This window comes from Micrasema longulum, unplaced genomic scaffold, assembly GCF_059751315.1.
Source record: "Micrasema longulum isolate JH-2025_06_02 unplaced genomic scaffold, ASM5975131v1 h1tg002269l, whole genome shotgun sequence".
NCBI lineage: Eukaryota > Metazoa > Arthropoda > Insecta > Trichoptera > Brachycentridae > Micrasema > Micrasema longulum.
The window spans coordinates 50,604-72,197 of record NW_028279427.1 but is presented as its reverse complement, the minus strand read 5'-3'; the positions used below and the strand labels follow the sequence as shown (position 1 = coordinate 72,197).

Genomic DNA, 21,594 nt, shown 5'->3' with positions numbered 1-21,594 from the left:
TACATTCTAAGACTCGAATATAAATACCATATGGGTAGAAGTTGTGCATTTCATGAAAAAAATATTAAAACCAACTATTATGTTGATATTTTCTGTAAATTGAGAGAATTTACTATGTACTATAATTTATTTGTAGTGGAGATATATTTTTTTTAGTTTCAATTTGTACTATTTTAACTTTGTAAGGATGAAAAACACTTTTGCGGGAAAATAAAAAGACTTTGAAACTTCGTTTAAAGTATAATTAATTATAATTTAAAATATCATACATTATTAATCAATTTCCTATAATACGATATAAATAATATTTTAAATGATAAACAATAAAAAAACGTAAAGCAAAAATGGAAAAAAATAATAGTGTGTGCATTATGGAATTCAATAACAAATATTTCATATGTACCTACCAATGTAAATAGGATTCCATACTATACTACCAAATAATAGGCACTAGGAATAACATAATATGTTAATGTGTGTATTTATAAATCTGTGGCTGTTTTGACAGAACAAGAAAATAATCAAGGCACGGTTTATTGAGAGAAGTGCAATCAAACCATAATACAATAATTTACTTAATACGTTTTAAACGAGTGATCTCAGTTTGTACAAGTATAAATTTGTATTTGTCCTAGATGCATACTACTCTAGAGATTTTGTTTTACATCTCGAACCACACAAAACAGCCACATTTCAATTCAAAGTATAGAACTAGTCATAATATAAATACAAACAATATAAGATGTCAAGGGTTTGACTGGAAATAGCAATAAGTTGTGAATTTGTAAAATAATTTTCTGTACAATATTTTCCTGAAGGAACTGCAGATTATATTCAATCTTACCGAATTGTTGGAAACACAATATTTGAGATATACAAGAAGGGACGAAAAATAACAGCAAATCTCCCTGATAATTTATATTCGTTCAAATACCAAGCAATCTTAGAAGTCAAATTTCATCAATTTTGTTTAGCATAAAACAATAAACAATATTATTTCAATATTTGGATAAACAAACCTGAAATCTTATTCAATCCATAGAGCCATTTCAAGTTGATTAGAAATAACTCTTCTGCCACTAGTCAATTGTATGTAATTCAATAGTGACTTATTGGAATACTAATGGCATTGAAAAATATTATTGTTTTGTCCAAGAAAACTAAGATATTTTGCTACAATTATTATTAACTTCGGAACCTGCACTGTTCTAGTTTTTTTTTAAAAAATGATTCGCTAAAGAATTGACAGGATTTAATTTACAATACGTATGGCAGGAATCAATTCAATAAAAGCGAGAAATTTTGAGAAACAGTAATTATATACATTAATGGGAAGATCATATTGAATACACTCGCGCAGAGCGCAACGGCAATTAAGAGGGAATGTTACGTTGGAACCGAGCATACTGGACCTGCAAAATAACAAGCGGCGTTCCGAAGGAAAAATAACAACAGAGTGTAGATCATAGCACCGGAGCGAGGGGGGTTACCACCAGCTGCTGGCGGTAGCCGGCCGCTATTTGGCGAAGGCGGCAAACACGGCCCACATGACCTCCAGGGAGTTGGGCTTGAGGCTCTCCTGCTCGAAGTCAAGGTCGAGCAGCTCGCGCACGCGCCGCATGGCCAGTTCATAGTCCTCGTCCGAAAGTGGAGCAAAGGCGTTCTCCAGCACGTCTGAGGCGTGAGCTAGCAACAGCAGCGCCGCAGTCCGCCGCTCCATGCGCTGGGGGTCATTCACCCACCGTGTCAGTACAGCTTCCTGGATCTAGAGTAAACACACGCAGTTTTTAAAATGGAATGAATCGGGTTGTAGTACCGTGGCTCACGCATCAGAGGTACGAGATTTGAACCCGCTCAATCCCCAACTTGATTCACATTTTCTAATAATTTGTAACTTGAGTTATTTATAACTTGAGTTATTTATAACTTGAGTTATTTATAACTCCTTGAAAAAGGCCTCCAAAATTGAAATATTTAGTCAAATTATAAGAAGGCCAATATTTATTTTTTCAACATAAAAAAGGGAAGAAAAAAACAGTTGTAAACTAATCAAAATTGTAAGAAGTAAAAAAACCCTTCAATTTATTATTTTTGGATATTGGTTGGATAACTAGCTCATCAATAAAATTCATCGCGAAAAATTCAAAGCTGTGAAATTATTTTACTGTATTCAAAATCTTTATAAATTCAATTGATATTTGTGATGTTTATTACAATTATCCATTAATACTAATTTTGAGATATTAAGAGTTTTGTAAAACGGACATTAAAAAAATATTAAGTAAATTTATATATTTTTATAAGAAAACATGCATTAAGTGTTAATAACGTCAAAATAAAATTTTAAATATCTATCTAAATTACAATGAATGAAAAAAAATGTTTTTTCCTACTTTTTTGGGAGTTAATTCTCTGTTATAGTGAATGTTTGTGTAATTTTAGTCATAAGCTAACTCATCATCAGATGAACGTTCTCCAGCTTCGGATGAAAGAGTTGATTGTTATATTTTTAGGTTTTTATGATAAATTGGTGGAATGTATGTTAGGGGTCTATCATATTATCTTTCTTCATTAATGTAATGCGTTTTCTTAATGGGTAAGGTGGATCCCGTTGAATGTGATACAAATTATTTATCGGTATCTTTTGCTTATTTTTTCCAAATATAAAACGGTGTTTTGTCAATAGTTTCCTTAAATGTAAATTGTATAGGCTAATTAAAAACGCAGCCATCAGATATTGAGCCAGCTAAAGCTATAAATACAAGTAATTTTCTTTCGATTGGTGATTACATTTTGTAATGCATTAGTACTAAAAAATTCAGTATAATCCATTACCAAAACATTGAAATGGGGCAAACCTAATTTACTGTGGATATACTTCACTATATTACTGTGACTTGTGACTCCCTTTTTTACTCTTATAGTGAACTATTTTAGTTACCATATAAGTTAGAGTACCATATAAAAACAATTAACTCCATCTAGTGGAAATTATTAGGAACTAGGAGTTCTTTCACTGTTATACTGAAGGAAATAGATTAATCAATGTATTTTAGTCAATAGAATCATATTTTTCAAAACTTGAAGTCACACCACTATTATAGTAAACAACCCATATTACAATCTCACAATAAGTATTCTGCATTATTCGGTGTTTCTATTTACATTTATTAGTTTGATGATCCCTTTTTATCATCTTGAATATGTATATAACTAATTAGCTCCTTACAAAAAATCATAAAATACAATAATGAAATGTGAATACTATTTATATTAATTGAAAAAATATTATTTCATGGTTAGAGTTCCGGTGTGTTGTTTTATACTGTATAACCTTCAGTTAATACTGAGCCATAATCAATAAAACAAGTTTGAAGTTTACTCAGTCTATATTTGAAGCGGTATTACTTGATAAACTTGCAAAAGTGAACACCTGTCAAATAAAATGAGAGAATACATTTTCCGAGAATTGTTTGAATTCACATATTTTCTTAAACATCTGTTATCTGTGTGTTTTGTGGAAAGAGAATGAAGAGCGGATATTCACTAGTAGTATTCAGTAAACAAGAGCATACTAGGAATGGTTACCAGCAGTCAATCATTCAACATAGTTAAAACTTTAATGCATTGATATGTGCAATAAATTATTTTTAAAACATACATATTTTAGGTGTTAAAATCCCATGTACCAGCATTTAACATAAGTCTTCAACGTGGTTTGGCAATACGAGCATTATTTACGCAACTCTGAAGAAAGTGTACATGCTAGGAGAGTTAAATTTCCTAGCAACGTATTCAAAAAATAAATACAATAATTACACGTGCTTGAAAAGATGGTTTAAAAATACTGTATTTAAGGCTAATTCCAGATTAGGCATAACAATACAAATGTTGTTTTTCTGATTAGAAATTTTGTATATGCAAATGGTTTAACTAATTATTTTAAAGCAGTGATTTTTTCGAGTCTTAAAATTACTCCCTCATTCCTTTATTTGCTCCTATTGGTCCATATGGAACACAATAGACATGTGTAGTTCGCGAACGACCCTGTCATACTGACAAGGTCGGAAACATTGAACTAAAAATATGTTTCTTTCATCTCGGTCAGTTAGTTCCGCCGAACTTAATGGATCTTAGTGTCATTCAGATCTTCGAATCTTTTATATCATTCGCAGCTTTTTTATCTCTAGGTCATTTAGTTCATTCGTTCGCAACAATCGTGTCCGTATTCCGTTTAACCATACGGTACACGTAGTTAGTGGATAGGTTAAGTAAAGGTAAATTATTTTAATTTGAGGCCACGCATACATAGTCATTTGCTCTATCTATAAACACTTCCGAAGTGTACAAGTGTGTGTTTATTGAACACGTACGCCCAATTAACAATCATCCAAATCCAAACGGCATGATAAAACAGACTGACATTTATTGTACTATTTTGTATTTATTTCAAATGTATTTAGAGGCTACACATGTAAACACTTCTCCCCTTTCATAAAAAAAATAATCAGAAGAAATAAAACAAAGTATAAAGCTTAATATTTATACGTGTAAAAAAAATATTCTCTTTGTAAATAAATCCTACTAAAAATATTCAAATAATTAATATTTTTCCATACAAAACCAGCAATCATTTTTAATAATTTCATCATAATTCCCTTTCCGCTTCTAATGGTGCATAGGACACTGCATTGGTACACCAATCGCAGCGAAACTCGATAAAAAAAATTACATGAAGGTAAGATGATCAGTCTTACACTTCACTTGTCAGTTCAGGGACTTTGAAATGTTTTAGTGTAAAGCGTCTTTTTAATTAAATATTTCATGTTAACAATGTGGGGAATCGAACCCGAGACCTCTTGCATGGTAGGCAAACACGCTGATTACTGCACCGCTAGGCTGACTACATGATATTTACTTAATTAAAAAATAATTTACTTTGACTTTTTTTCAATAATTGAAAAATATATGAAATTATTTCAAGCATTATAAGGATGCTAGAATTTCAAAGATTTTTTTTTAAAACAAAAGAAATACTAGCGTTCTTATAATTTACCCAAATATTTCAATTTTGCTGGCCATTTTCAACAAGTTGTAAATAACTCACTATTAGAAAATGGAAAGCAAGTTGAGGTAGAGAGGGGTTCGAACCTCGGACCTCTGATCCTTGAGTCCGCAACACTAGCCACGGGACCACAACCCAATTTATTGATTCGTTTTGTAACTGCAAGACATGCAGAAATCTGGCTTTTATCTCACACTCGCACACACTCTTGAACTACTTAAGAGATTCGGTCACTTTAAAAATACAGATCAAGTGACACATATCTTTTCGGTGACAGGGTCTTACCCATCTCTAGAACACAATTAAAATGTATTTAAATGTTTTCTCAGTGAATATGAGGGGAAGATGATCAGCCTCCAATTTAGGTAACAATGAATAATTACAGTGTGAAACACTTTAAAAAAATATTTATAATAATCCCAGGAATCAAGCCTGAGATCTTATGGATGGCAGTTTCAACGTGCTTACCGCTAGGAAATATTGTATAGGTATATAAAATGAAACTACGTAGCTTGAATATTAGTTATTAAAAATAAGCTAAGCTGTCAAAGGCTATCATATTCCTAGATAATTAAAACAAAATTGATAACCATTAGATATTAACAATTGGAAATCAAAATATTGATATAGATTTTTAAACCTTTAGAAGACGCAATCAACAAAAAAATTCATCACTTCCATATGTCATTTTAAATGCTGGAAAATATTTTTGTTACTTATTAATTATACGAGGGTTATCTTTTAAGTTTTGCATATAGAGCTGGAATAAAACAGCAGTTAGCTTTTGAAGACTTAAATGTTTTTTTAAGTATTCTGGACGAAGATTAATACATTTTTGCATGCGCTCGAACCAACTCTGGAAGCAGTTATTCCACTCGTTTGTTGGTACAATTGAAATAGCGTTTTTGAAGGCGTCAACTATTTCTTTTGGCAACTGGAACCTTTGACCACGTAGTCTGTTCTTGATTTTCATTCACATTATTGGAACTTAGGTCGGGACTGTACGGAGGACGGTCTAGCAATTCGATGTTTCGTTTCAGTTGCCTTGTGAGCTGTATGCGAACATGGACAACCCTCGTATTATAAACTGCCGCCTAGTCAAGAATCAAGACATCTTCCTCTTTTCTTTGGTAGGATATATTTTTAAAGTAGTTTATAAGAGTAGTGAATTGTGGTTTACAATGGAGCCAATATAATAATTCCAAAAAGTTAGGGAATATGAAGGCCAAGTAAAGTCTAGGTAAAGGTGGTTAGTTTAAATTACGCTTTTTCAAAAAGAAAGAATGTTGTAAGCCATGAGTGAGGTAATTGAATGCAATTTGAGTATAATCCGTGATTTTGAAAAACGATTAACATAAAGGAATGCCATCTGTTATTTGATCACAGGTTTGTATTAATAAAGACCTATTTGACCAAATCTAAGCTGACAATACAAAGTCCTCAAATTCTTCTAAAACAATAAAGTCAGGGGTTCATAAAAATATTAGTAAAAAATACGTAACAAAGATACAATAAACACTATCACAGCAGATAGTACAAATCCGATGTGGGTTAGTATGACAATATGCTGATAAGCTATCAGTGCATAACATACACTGTATAACTACTCTGCAGGTGAATGTTAAATTCTAATACACCTTCACTCTAGAACACTAAAAAAATCCATAATGTAGAACAGAATCAAGATCATTATGAATGTTATGTTGAACAAAAAACGTATTAGCTTTTTAACAAAGTAAAATCCTTATTTTCAAGAAAAATTCCATGCAATACTTGTGGATAATTCTAAAATTCTTTTTTGATAGATAAAAATAATCCCTCAATGTTTATTGAAGATTTTAACACTTCGTTATGTACTAAAATAAGATCTACTTTAGGTATTCATATTTTACCCCTATGGTTGCCAGTTGTCACGTCCATGTTGACAGTTGTCACAGAGGTTTTGATAGCACACATAATATGTTAACATTGATATTGTTATCGTGCATTTTATTTTATTTTAGAGCCACTGAAGGCATATCAGCAGGTAGGAAAGAAAGGTATGGAAGGAGAAAAAATCTTTCTTGGAAAAACAATATTTTTAATCTAATTTTGAAAAGACTGCTCGTAAAATTAAATAATAAAAAAACCAAATAAAACCTATTCTCTATCCAACATGAGATCGACCTGTGACCACGCATGTCTCCGTCTCCTCCCCCACTACTAACTTAACACATTTAATCCCGATTAATTAATTGAATTTAATTAATTGATTCATTTTATTTCTTATTTTAATTACAATCTAAAAAATGATAGCAATTTATACATTTAATGATGGTGATAATAAAGATGGTTAAAGTATTAGAATATAAATATTGCATTTTATGTGGCATCAGATTTATCAAATCAGTTAAGGAATATCAACAATAGAAAATATCATCATTGCCATTAAAACAAAAACTAATCTTCCTCAAATGACCCACTTGAAACATTGTAAGCCAATGAATCATTATTATTGTCCTCGAGTTCATCAACAATATGATCGACATCCAAAATTTTTGCTCAATACCAATAATATGTCTAACGAAATTATTCCAATAGTTTGGTGTAACTCTTTCAATACCTTCTTGCATAAGTGTTCTCACATCACTTACATTAAAAGTGGTATTGTGAACTTTTACGCAGTGTTTTACCATCGACCACACCAATTAAATAGGGTTTATTTCGCAATGATAGGGAGGTAATCGAAGCACAGTTTTATTTGCTTCACTTGCAGTGACATCTACCACATACTTGTCATATGTCCCCCTGTACGAGCTGACAACCCGCAACAACTCCGCTTTGATCATTGTTGTATCAACATTAACTTCTTTGTCTTGGAACCATCTAATGATGTTTATTTGGAAGGTTGTCCAATTTGACAGAGTGATATGGGGCATTATCTATAACGATGCAGCAATTTTCACCCAGTGTTAGCAAAATATTTATAAACCACTCCAAAAATGTTTCTCTGTTCATTTCATAGTGATAGTCTGCAGAATTTTTTTTTATTCAAAAATTAACAAACCATTCGGAATAAATCTTGCGGCACTTCCAATATGTAACACTATTAACCGTTTTCCTTTACCAGTTGGATTAGAGGGTCCCACAGAAAGGCCGCGTGCGAAAGCTTCTCGTCTCGATTTAACAGTATTATCAACCTAATGATTTTTTTATACATCTCCTGCATTTATTCAAGTCTCTTTCAGTAGCTCTTTAATAATCTCTACGCCAAAGAATTTGGTCTTCCCGCTCAGTCAATAAACTGTCGCATTTTCGATTACAATATTGGAAACCCAATTCTTTGATTACCTAATGGAAACTGCTATGCTTTCAATTTGGTAAAGAATCATCGCTATTGACAGCCTGCAAAACTTTGTTTATTGTAGGATATTTTTTTCCAAATAAAAAAAAAAATAACCTTCCATCTAATTGCATTTTTATCGAAATCATCGATTGTTGAAAATATGTATGCTCAATCGCCGACTCTTTTTATTTGGGGATTTAACTTCACTGGTTCTTGAATATCGTAACAATGTATATTTTACCGAATACGCCACAATACCAGTCTGCTCAGAAATTGTGTGAATGGCATAAGTTTGCGAGATATCAGGGTTCTTAGATATTATTTTTTAATATATCTGTGGGCGGGGGAACAATCACATAAGTCAACTTATTCAATTTATTTTTTATTTGCTCATCTCGTAGTATGCACCTATGTTCACACGTGTTCCAAAACACAGAAATTAAATAATGTTATGAAGGATAGTATTATCAATGTAATTTATCACACAAAATAAATTTATTAGTTATCGGCTAAAAAAAAGTTTTCTAGAAGAACCTTTTCTAACTATATGCCTTAAACGACATTACATGGAAGAGTTATCACATGACTATGTACTCCTGATTATTAGCAATGATCCAATTCCTAGAAGTATGGAGAAAAGATGGATATTCTTTCAATGTTAGATTTGATTCCTGCAATGTTTGAGACACAAAAAGCTGTCTCCTGAAAAGTAAAGCATTTTGACTTATTTGGTTGTTCCCCCCGCCTATAGATATATTAATAATCATAGTGCGTTGAGGTTTGTGTACCACCTTTAAAAATTATTAAAATTAATCAACATCAACATTCCATTATTTTATATAGTACAGTACGTATACTATTAATTTATAAAAATGGATCATTGTTACGATTCGAATGCTTACCTGTCCTATTTTGTTCTTTACAACTAATGATAAGAATTTGAACATATTGGTTGAACATCCATTTTATTTCAGGGTCTGATCTTGTAAAGCAAGCGCTATGCGAGACAGTCGACGAGTTACTGAAGTATTATAGACGCCGCACCGTGGCCATGAGCACTGTGGGTGAAGCTAACGTAGCGAAGGGAGAGATGTGTGCAGTACGAACCTAATTTCATACTGTAGTAGGTTGATCTCATTTTAGATCGAGAATATTTTTTTATAATTTTCTCATTATGTTTTATTTCATACAGTGATGAAAGCCATTTGTAATGTTATCAATTTTAAGATACATATTAACAGTAACCAGTGCTTTCCTGCTTGACGTTTTTGTTAAAGAAATTTCTAAACGAAACAAAATTGTTTTTTTTTTCATACAACATATCGAGCCATGATTGCCAAAACATAGTAGGATAGGAGTAATATTTTATAGAATATGTTTTCTTCTTAATTATTAAGGAATATACTTTAAGAACCAAGTTTTGTTTTGAATATTTATTTTATTGATATCAATGAAATAAATAGTCGAAACAGAGTTCTATTCTCAAAGCGAATTTCTTGTTAATTGCGAGGAAGAAGTTTTCTCCTATAAAATATTGTTTTTGTTGGTTACAATGTTTTGGCAATCGGGGATCAATATATGTGTCTTGGGTCTAAAAATGGCCTGTATGGATGGGTGTGCGTGAATTGAATTGACAGGCCAATGGATTTCTTTTTTTTCTTGTCAACATTTGTAGAGAGTTGATGTCAATTAAAAAATAAACATACATGGGTAGCAGTTTTTTTTAAAAATAGTTTCAAACACCTCAAACAGTTTATTATAATGTTGCAAAATAGCTGCAAAATTACTTTGTCGTAATGTTGTAATTTATGACATTGGCCCTTTTAGACACAAACCACAGATATTATGAGAACATTTAGGATATTTTTTTAAATCTTGAAAAATTTTAAAACAACTTTTGAGCATAGTATAATCGCTTAACATTACTGGTTATCGAGTTCTCTTCTAATGAAACAAAATCTGAAAGCTAATGCGACATTGACTTTTTTTAATACTATTGAACTCAGGGGCATAATTTGCCATCATTCAAGTTAGGATAAATATGTGTAGTTAGCCATATAGTGACTTTAAGTGTTTGTTGATAACAAATATTTATAGATAAATGTTACCTTTTTAACAAGTCTGCATTTAATAACATTATCAGTAAGTGGATGTGTGGTCATATCGAATAGTAGGAAATTTTGTTTCTCCGTTGTTAATACTCCTTTTTCTACTAGATTCTTGGCAAGCCTTTCTCGGACATTCTTTAATTGGTATCTCAATTTTAATGGATTCCATGTTTCACCTGAAATTAAATGTATTATCAGCAATGATTCATCGGCAGATCAGAGATAAAGAAAAAATCTCAATAGAAAACTTACTGATAAAATGTTAAAATTAAAATTTATTACTTGGAATGGATTTAAATATGTATTTTATGTACAGGTAATGAAATTAAACCGATTAAGATAATGTAATCACATCACACAGGACATTAAGAACACAACTTACCACTGAGATATTCAATCCAACTCTGAATAGTCTCCGGAGGTTCTGTTTCTTTCATGTGTTTTAATGCCTCATCGAGGAGAACGTCTCCTGTTGGAGTATCTACAAAACAAGAGTGTAATGAAAATAAATTTGTATTGTGAGCAAATTTAGTCCATGTTCAAGAGAATAAAGAAGTTATACAGTTCTGTCTAAAAAGAAAAGTGGTTGGTGTGTTTGTCTATTGTATCTGAGGTCCCGGGTTCAATTCAATATTTGTTTTAAAAGTAGTTTTAAACATCAATATTTTAGTATCCCTGGCCTTGAAGCGTGTGATTGATCAGCTTACCGTAACAGATGATCGAGTTATGCTGCATTTGGTATGCAAATGTAGTGCCTTATACACCATTGTGTGTTGATATGAATGATGATGATTGTAAACAAAAGTGCAAGACAAATAATAATTAAAGAATCAAAACACATAAATGTAGATGATTAATTTAGTTATAATGAAGATATTCAGATGTTTTGTTTGATCTAAAATATGCATAATATTATTCATTGAATCGGTATTCACTTCGTAACACTTCATTGATGGGAGGAGTGCTCTCCGCCGTGTTCTTTTAAAATAATAAAACACTTAAGTTTTTATTTTTATAATAATTTTAAATAATCATGTTTGAACATACATATTTTTGTAGTATTTAAATCTAGTGGTATTTGCTTGCAAAGATTTTTTTTCAAAATATTCAATGATCCCGGACGCATGTTTTTATAAACACTGAGATTAAATTATTGCCAGAACAAAATCACCTCAGTTTTCAGATTGTCCAAAATTCTCACAAATATTGTTGTTATGTAACGTATTTGCAAAGCAGCCTTGCTACTTGGCTGATATGTGACAAAAAGCAATCACCATTATTATGATTGAATAAAACAGCCAACTACTTGCTACTTACACTCATCATCATGTCAGTATAAACATATTTTTTTATATCTCTCTTATGCAAAAAAACATTCAATTATTATTTCATTTTTATTCTATTTTTTTTTCCTTTATCTGCTTACAAGTTGATAATTTTTTGTTTTGTACTTTTGTTTAAATTTTTTAGGAAATTTTTATATTTTAATTTTTTTATTAATATGTTGTACATAGTTTTCAAATTACATCTACGTGGTTATTAAAATTAAATATGTTTTGTTTTATATGGCAGAATTGGCTATGCACTATTTAGCCATTTAACTGGAATAAAATTTATTATCGTTATTATATCAACAAAAAAATATTCTGAGATATATTAACACCCTAAAATTTGATAATTAATGAAAAAATACTAAATACTACAGAGATGTCTTTTAAATAAAATAATTATAAGTACTACATTATTTTGAGCATATAAAAAACCAGATTTGGATCTGGCATGCTTACCACAACACTATATTATTTTTCTCTCTCGATTTGACTAATTATAGCCTACAGTAATTTACTACCACTGGGTGATCTCCTTGTTATGACGAAGGAAAAGTAATTTCGCACATGGCAAGAATATTGGGTAGCCTCCTTCCAAGCCAAGGGTAGACAAGCCAAACGTAACAGAAAAGCCTTGGTTTTCCAAAGTGATTCTGAACAAGTTTGAGACTTCCTCAATATGCAGAATGCTTGGGCACTGCTGCAATTGTTCTCACCTGTTCAGAATCCATGTCTGGGACTCTGCCATTTGCGAATGTCAGCTTGAGGAGGAAGATTTAAACCATGTTTTTTTTTTGATACCTCATAAGTGATTGTTATCCTGATTTCTGATATTATCTCTGATATTAGCATCTCATTCCCTATCCATATTCTAACTCTCCTGTCCCCACCCAATAAGCATGTATTTAAAATTATCTAGTAGTAAATGGTGTTAAGATGTTAAAATGTGATATATATTATGTAAAGTTTTCAAAATATTAAATACTAACTCACGAACTTGTATATATTAACACATGTGTAAATATCTAAATAAACAAAAAAAAACGAAAACTCAACACTGGCCAGAACACTCGAGTTGGGAGGTGAAAATGCCATAAAAAACGAAGAAGTATCAATATTAATAGCATTATGCGTATTATAATCATAAATGCACTGAAAACAAATTATGTTATCAAGGTATACTGAAATGTGTCATCTGAGTGTTTATAGTGTTGAAAAAACAATAAACGTTTATGATCATTTCTAATGTCATCCATTGCACAAACTTTTTTGTTTCTTTATTTTATTTATACTACTTTTACATATGAAAATAATCGAGATACTTAAGCATCCATCAATATCCTAATTATAAAGTTGAATTACATGCATCTTAACATTGGTAATATTAGCAGGCTTATCAGTAATAATAATGTCCTTTATGATTAACTTAAAGACGTTATTAAGCTTTATGGAGAAATTAAATAATTACCTGATCTAACAATCAGTTTTCTTGAAAGTAGTCCTTTTCTTCTCATACCTGCCCTTTCCAATTCTATACGTCCTCGCAACCCCAACTCAATGAGAATGCAGCCACGGAGACCGCTGGATATGCAATCATTCCAGAATGACGTATAACCCTACGTAGATAAACATTCATATTAGATTTCCAAATGGCACGGATACAACCTGGCAAATCTTCACTTAATGGTAAAATACCTCTTTGTCCTTTAGTCCAAGAAGTAAAACCTCTTCCATAAGAGTGAGTCGAGTTTCCTTTGAATCCCCATCTTCAGACTGTGAATTGCGATCGTTCTTTTTATCGTCTGCATCCTGGTTTTCTTTCGTCACACCTTCGGAACTCTCTTTCAAAACATTCCTACGTTGCACTAAACCGTCAGAGCGATTCATCTTTCACCAGTAAAGTTTATTATTGACACACTATGATTGAATTCGGAAATATACACATGGAAACAGAACAAAAATTCCAAATTATCAACACCATGGAATTGTTGACGTTTACTATCCGACATGAATGCTAAAAAACATGGCCGCGGTGGCTCTTCATTTCTCAGCTGGAACTGTGTAGGTAAAAGAGGGCGCGACCGAGCACAACAAAGCGCGACTGTTTTAAAAAAAAATCTTCATTAATTTAGGCCTTTTACCAAAACGTGATAACCTTAGAAGTAAATTTTTAAAATGTAAGTACTAATTGCTTTTGAAAATCTTCATTGAAATTAATATATTAAAGCTAATAATTATTAATACCTCCTGAAACAATAATTTTTTTTAACAATAATTTATTTCATTGTGATTTCAATGTTTAACACAATTAATGTAAGTAAGATGTTTTTTCATTTAATTTTACTTTTTCTAAATTTCTTTTCGCAATTTCTAAAATTATTTTCTTCATTAGGTATCATAACATTTTATAATGTTGAATGTGTAGTTGAACACCACCTGTTGCAGTTTTCCAAAAGTTTTATTAAAACTCAGTCGATAAATTCGTAAGTACCTACCTACTAAGCATAAGCAGTATTTAAACTCTTCGAAAATAAATATTGAAAACTTTTGACTATAATTTCATATCATCATCATTTCCCTATCCACATTAAGTAGTTCATAGGACACTGAATTGGTAAACCAATTGCAGCAAATCTGGATCAATGAAGGTAAGGCACACAGTTAATGCACTCCCTCCACGAACCCGAATATCGTTTTAAAGACCGAGGACCTATCGGTTTCATTCATACTAAAACTTTTTTTTAAATCGAAAATCGAAAAAAAATATTTTTATTTTTATTTCATGTTCATAAACCGCAATATTAATTGAATTTAACTCATACTGCCTTCATATTCACTTTCAATGTTAGTTTGACAAATTGAATGTATTTTGCTTATTATTTAATTTTTGCTACTGTTCGTGTAGGATTGCAATTAGGTCACGAGGAAAATAATAATGAAATATTGCAGTGTCGAATTACCTTTAAAACCAATATTACACATCCCTCTGCCAGGAATCGAACCCGGGACCTCACGCATGGTAGGCGAACGCGCCAACCACTACACTACGAGGCAGTCTTTTATCTCCACTCGATTTCCCTTTTCAGTATTTTTACCTGAGAGTAGCCATCGAATTGAAAGCCAGAGTCCAGAGTTCTGGTTGCATTTCACACACAGAACTGACGCAGAGTTTACCTTTACGTAATTCATTACCTAAGCTAAAAAATAATAAGCGAAATACTCGTTTAGGCGCAGTGAGTTGCTAAATAAATATTTAAATGCAGCTACATTTACTTTATTAAATCAAAATACAATATAAATAATTCATAAGAAGACTAGACAGAAACTATCAAAATCAGCAATAATATTGTGTTGTAAGATTTCCAAGACTTAAAAATATCAACTTACAAATTTATTATTTAGTTTTTTGCGCGAGAATTTGCTGACTTTAAATAAACGTGGGCACCTACTTACGTGTCTATCGTAGGATCAAATCGCACCATGCAATGAAATAGTAGAAGAATTATTTATGGATATGTTCATTTAATTTCACAATCATGTGAATTTGTTACCTCAGCATGTGCTCTTTAATCATTCACACTTTTTCAAGGTGATTCTTTCAGATTTGTTTCCCCGTCAAGAGTTAGTAATTTTTTTGGGGAGTTTTTAGAGAGAGTTATTGTGCTATCAGTTTTGATCAATCCGTTCTAGTTTGACGGATTTGATTTTTTTTAGTCTTATTTAAGTAAGTAAGCTTATCCTGGAATTTTCCGCGTGGTCTGTCAGATTTATTTGAGATTAGTTCCGTCTTTTCTATAAGTGCTATGAAAACAAATATTTGCAATGCCTAATAGTCATTGAGAAATTTCATTTCTTAAATGTAGTAAAATCAGCAATTACTTACTTTTTGCAGTTGCACGATGCTAATGATAATTATGTTAATTATTATGCATCAACATCTCTAAAACATAATTTCTTTACTGAAGGAATTCACGTCGTGCTGATTGGGTTTAGTAGTTTAGTGGACACGGAATTAATACGATATAATAATATACTTATTGAATTCAGTTGAATTTATTGCGCCGATCGACGCGGTCGTCTCGTACTTTCTTTTGTTTATGTGCCGTGTTCTCAAATTATTTTCTCCATATTTTCTGAAACGAAATTAAGCTGATATAATATGTGAGTGCCTTTATTAATAAATTTTATTACGCATGTAATTAATTTGTTTTTAGATTTAAGCAACCTTGTTCTCTCAATATTTGTATTTGTTATTATTTACAAGCTTTGAACGTATTATTCAGTTGTATAAACATTAGCCTAGGATATTTGAAATCAAACGTTATTTTTTATGAGTGGCATTGCACCTAAAAATGTTTTTCAATTTTTAAAATGTAAATGATTAAAATATGTTTAATCTGGAAAGCTATTCAATGTTCAAATTTTCACTCTAGTTACATGTCATTATCATGTGCGATTAAAACATATAATTTGTAGTTTGTACATAAAAACTACTAAATCATTAGGTACCTAAATAAAACCACAAAACATTATTAAAAAGAAACCAAACAACAGTTGCACGAATTAATGTAAGGCGATGTTAAATGGAAAACTTTATAATTTCGTTGGACTAATTACAATCTAAAGCCCAAAACAAATATATATATATATGAGGGTGTTAGAAGCAAACATAGAAAACTCAACTGAAAACGGAAAATTAGTTATTGATGCCAAAATAAACCATAATAAACATATAAAACCTACCTACCTAAATAATAGCGTAATTCAAAACCGTTTCTAAATCTTGCAAAAAACAGATTTCAATTATACAACTTGACACCGCAAACATAGCATTCTCCATTGATTTAGTGAAGCATAATTAGAAATCTCACAATTATTTTTTTACTTTTTCGATGGAGATTTCAAAGTTTGCTTCTAATAACCTCATATGTGTTATACCTACAAATTATATGTTTCCTCCGTTAACATAATGGCGTATTCATATTAACAAATTGCAACAGAGACGGATAACAATTTAGAGAAGCAAATATAAAAAACAAAAACAAAGCATTACCTAACCAACGTACTTATATTGCAAATTGCAATAGACTTATTTTGAATTATATTGAGGCACTTTTTCACGAAAAGGGGAGGAAGGCAAAGTTTTTTTGAAAACTTTTACTTATGTGAAAAAAATCAATTAACTTTCCATCTAATACTGTCAACCTCCGTATATTAATACAATGTAGGCAATGCATATTATTTAAACATTCTTTAAACAAAAAAAATAGGTAGCCATTTCCAGACGGCCAGAAATAACTGTATTAAAAAATAAGAATCATGTAATAAACCGGAGAAACAACCTCGTATCTTTGACCTGGAGTCCGCAAAAATATCATAGACCACGGCCCAACTCGATTCGTTGAATATTTTAATCACATATTATGATAAAAGTATTACTTTAAAATTATTTTAGTCCAGGTTCTTTAGTGAGTAGGTACTTTATTAAAATGTACCTGAATACATTTTTTTGTAGATTTTTATGCAAATGTGTTCTCCGGAATGATTTCTATAATTATTGAAAACTCATGTTATTTTCAAATGATTGAATTGTTTTAGTTGTTATTCCTTAACAAAAATCAGAATTACTTTCAAAACGTACTTAAACGCAAAATGGTTTGGTTTCAAAATGCGTCTTGGTAAAATGTGCCAGGGAAAGTAAAAAAAAGCAATGAAGTACTTAAATATGTAAATTTCTTTTCCCAAGGACGAAAAAATAATGTACGGAGCTTTTTAACCACTTGGCGTTATTGATAATGATTTTAGTAGTTATAGTTAATAAATAACAATATAAGGTTTGTACAACGAGGAAGTTCAGTGCTAAGAGGAATTGGATTTTAAAAATGATTTCTTGCACGCGACAAAAATTAAAGCATTTAATCATAAAGCGAAGTTTATCGATAATGCATGAAAAATTATTTAATTAAAAATGAACTACTTTGAAGGGCGTCACAAGTTCTTGTTAATCAACAAAGAAACGAAGAAAAGACAAAACTCAACAAAAGGCTCAAACAAAATTTTCAAAGGGCGTTAAAAATATAATTATGAACAATAGAGCATAAATAAAAAATGATATATTACTTTTGGAAAATGAATGTAATAATCCGTAAGGGTTAATAAATAAATTTCAAATATTTAAAAAAAAGCAAATCAGTGATAGCTTTGACATACGAGTATGTTGTGAAAGATTTCCGGTTTCCATGAAGCCATTTTTTTCAATGTTTTGTGTATTTTGACAACTACGGGGTTCTATTTTCAAATGTCGGGACAACTCAACGATGAAAACTAGTGACGCCACGGGCGGAGTAATTTTAAAATTATTAAACTCATATCATAGCAATGAGATTACGAGATATAAAAATACATATTTTAAATTATACCGCGTTTGCTCTAAAATTTCAAGTACCTATGTATTTATTTTGGTTTAGTCTAAGAATTCAAAACATGTTACACTTGTTTAAAAGTCAACAAGAGACGTAAAACAACATTACGTTTAATTATTGACACCCTGACATATATGAACTACCATGTTTTTGATCAGTCAACAAAACTTTTAAAACTTCTGATATGGGCCTATATTGTATATCGGTAGTCAGATGGCAGAAGGGACCATCTGTAATTTTCAAAAATGTTCTGGAGAGCTGAAATACGTCTCAATTTCAAGACTTTAATCCACAAACTAAAATATTTTATTATTGCTTTTCAATAATAAATTACCATTCTAAATGACGCTGATTTTTTTATTTTTTTGCTGCGTGTATTTACTGAAATATTAATCGAAACTTTTTAAAACTAAAACATAGACAAAAATACAGATGGTCCGTTCTGCCACCTGACTACCGATATATTCATACATAGCACGTATAACATATATTTTAAACAGCTTTGATCACTTTAATTTGTTGCTCATAGAGGAAAAACATGTATTGTAGATTGTAGGTTAATGGATTAGTACTTGTTTAGAGAATTGCAGCGTATAGGTGCCATTACTGCCATTATTCGTAACCAAATAATTCATAGGGAGGTACATGCATTACACCATGCAAATAACCTAATAGAGTCGCCCATGCAGAGAAAAACGTTTTTATGATTATTGACTATAAAGTTGGCTACATATTACACCAATACAACAGGCCGTAGATACTCGGGTAGAGAATTGCGAGCGCTAACCTAAACCGCCCATTACACGTTTGTCGTTCAACTAAAAACCAAACTAAAACCGAACCAAAAATTTCGAACGCCTTTGTTCTATGTAATAAAGCTTAAAGGCTTTATTCCGAGAATTACAAAAATATTTATTTATTACAGTTACACAGATATTAGAGCCAAAGTAAAATGTTCTTTTTGTTCATGCGCTATCGTGCCAAATAATAAAAATATATAAATCATCATGTACTTGTTCTTATTGGATTATCTATTGATAATACACACTTTCGTATTCGAAGTAATAAAATCAAATGAATTTATGATATTACTTCAAATATTGATTTGAGTCCACTGACTTCGAACGAGAAACTTCAGCCCTACGAGAAATTGGTTACAAAAAATGTTTTCATGCGCGCGGTAAAAATTAGAGCATTAAATTATACGGCAAAGTTTCTTCTTCTGTGCGAAAAAAATATCTAAAAATGTTCCAATGAAAACGAATTACTTTGAACGACGTTACTGGTTAATATGAATCAACCAACTTTTTCCAAAAGAAATATTTGTGTTCTGAAAATTTAACCAAATTAGAAAATGGAAATCAAATTGGGGCAGAGTACGTTCGCACCTTGATCCTCTGATGCACCAGTAACCATGGGACTACTGCCCGATTACTTACATTCGAAAAAACGTCCGTTTTCAAATATATATATATTTTATCAGCTGAATTTGAGTTGAATTTGAGCTGAAGCTGAGTGTTTTCAATCACCTGACAAAATAATGGTTAATTATTGTGAAAGTTCTTTTTCATTAAAACTAATTATGGTTATTACTCTACTCCGCCTTGCCCAGAATTCTTACGTCTGCCAACAAATGCCCCATTCTCGATTTCTTTGATAAAAAAATTGTCATCCTTGATGCGATCACTGAATCAAATTAAACTCCATTCTCATTTAATCGAATTACTATATCAACGATTTTGTCTATATTCTTGTGCTTTTAGTTACATAATATTAAGTTTAAAATAAATGTAATGGATGTCAACCCACTGGGTGGCATAATATTTTGTTTTATTTATTTTTATTTTATTTTATTCAGAAAACATACAGTCATATATAATAAGTATTAAAAACAACAATTTTATAACATAAATTTGTTTTATGTAGCAATAAGTAAAACATCGTATGTTAAAAATGCTTTTTTTCGTTAAACTTTTTCAGTGTACAATACGAAATTTAAAGACATAGATTACACAAACATCACTCTGTCAGATTTAAAATTTACACAATAAAATGAATTATGTAACTTGGTAGACATTATAATAATAAATATGTACATCTCCCTTCCCCTTCTTATCCTCTCTTCAGGCATCCTTGTTCTAATCCCGCCCGATTTTTAATATCTTACTGTTCTTAAAAAAATAAAAAATAAATATTTGATTATTAAAAAATATTTACGAGTACATGAAAATAACATTTTCATGTGTATAAACTTATATGTATTTATTCGATAAGTAATATATTTTCTTTACTAACTTTGTATACTTTGTGGAAATCTGTTATTAGTTCTGAGTTTATAAACTATATATGTTTGTTTACTGTAAATATATATGTAGAACTGTTGGTTTCCCAAATAAAATAAAATAAATAAATAAATAAAAAGACCGATGAAGTTTTCATAAATTATGACAAAAAAAAGAAATTCAAATGAGAAAATAATAATTGTTAACATTTGCGTTTTCCACGGAGGTTATCGATGGTAATAAATTAAAATAAATAAAATACCTGATATGACCCAATATAAATAAATAAATAAATAAACGAAGTTCACAAAATGCACTGAGGCTTAAGCTCCAACTGTTTTTCTTATCTAAATTTCAGGGCTGGAAGCTTAGAATATAAATATATTTTACTCTAAGGCTAGAAGTCTTCATTTTTTTATTGTGCTACGTAGGTACATGCTATTTATTTATCAAATTACCAGAACGTCAGAATGGTTTACTTAGATAACTATATGCAAACAAAAAGTGTTGCAATGCATTTAAAACATGTATAAAAATAAACACATTTCATTTTAAATAAACATTTATTGATATGGAAGTGGAATCTCCTAATAAAATAAAAATGTATGTAGGTACATAATATGTTGATAAAAAGTAAGCAGTTTTTTTTTCAGATTATAAGTACAAATAATTATTGTTTAAATATAATTACGATTAAGAAAATTGCGTGTTCTTATTAAAATTACAATAAGAATGATCACGTAATACTAACTACACACTTAAGGATATTATTATCAATAACTTATTGACCTCTGCTCTTGACGAGTCTTTATTATTTAATGAAAATAAAAACATAAATTATGCTTGTAAAAATGTATATTTTTAAATGAGTATGTTTTCATTCTCTTTTCTCTCAATTATAATTATTTTGTTAAATAGGATCTCATTTATAAACAAAGAAATAGTTTGTATTATTAGAAAATATACTTATTTTAGAACAACAAAAAATAATTACATTTCAAACAAAAAACACCTATTAGGTACCTAGTCAAACATAATTCTATATAAATAATAATAATTATTAA

At 30.6% G+C, this 21,594-nt stretch overlaps 2 protein-coding genes across 2 annotated transcripts in view; one reads left to right on the top strand and one right to left on the bottom strand.

The window, feature by feature from the left end:
• Nucleotides 1-226: 226 nt before the first annotated feature.
• On the bottom strand, nt 227-13,918 carry sau (Golgi phosphoprotein 3 homolog sauron). Its single transcript, XM_088239801.1, has 5 exons — nt 13,522-13,918; nt 13,295-13,442; nt 10,881-10,979; nt 10,499-10,674; nt 227-1,765 (listed from the first exon to the last, which is right to left on the bottom strand). Exons 1-5 carry the CDS (start codon nt 13,711-13,713, stop codon nt 1,517-1,519), a joined length of 864 nt encoding a protein of 287 aa, XP_088095927.1. The 5' UTR covers nt 13,714-13,918; the 3' UTR covers nt 227-1,516.
• Nucleotides 13,919-15,862: 1,944 nt separating this feature from the next.
• Nucleotides 15,863-21,594, top strand: part of bgm (acyl-CoA synthetase bubblegum family member 1) — a 44,839-nt gene continuing 39,107 nt past the window's right edge. The window contains exon 1 of the mRNA XM_088239804.1: nt 15,863-15,987. The gene's annotated coding sequence lies outside the window, so the exon portion shown is untranslated. The remainder of the gene's footprint in view (nt 15,988-21,594) is intronic.

Bases quoted from the DNA above. Each gene is read 5' to 3' on its own strand.
- sau (XM_088239801.1), bottom strand. From the start codon at position 13,713: ATGAATCGCTCTGACGGTTTAGTGCAACGTAGGAATGTTTTGAAAGAG. The intron at 13,443-13,521 runs GTATTTTACCAT...TTATCTACGTAG, and splicing joins TTGGACTAAAGGACAAAGAG to GGTTATACGTCATTCTGGAA. The intron at 10,980-13,294 runs GTAATTATTTAA...CTTGTTTTGTAG, and splicing joins AAAACTGATTGTTAGATCAG to ATACTCCAACAGGAGACGTT.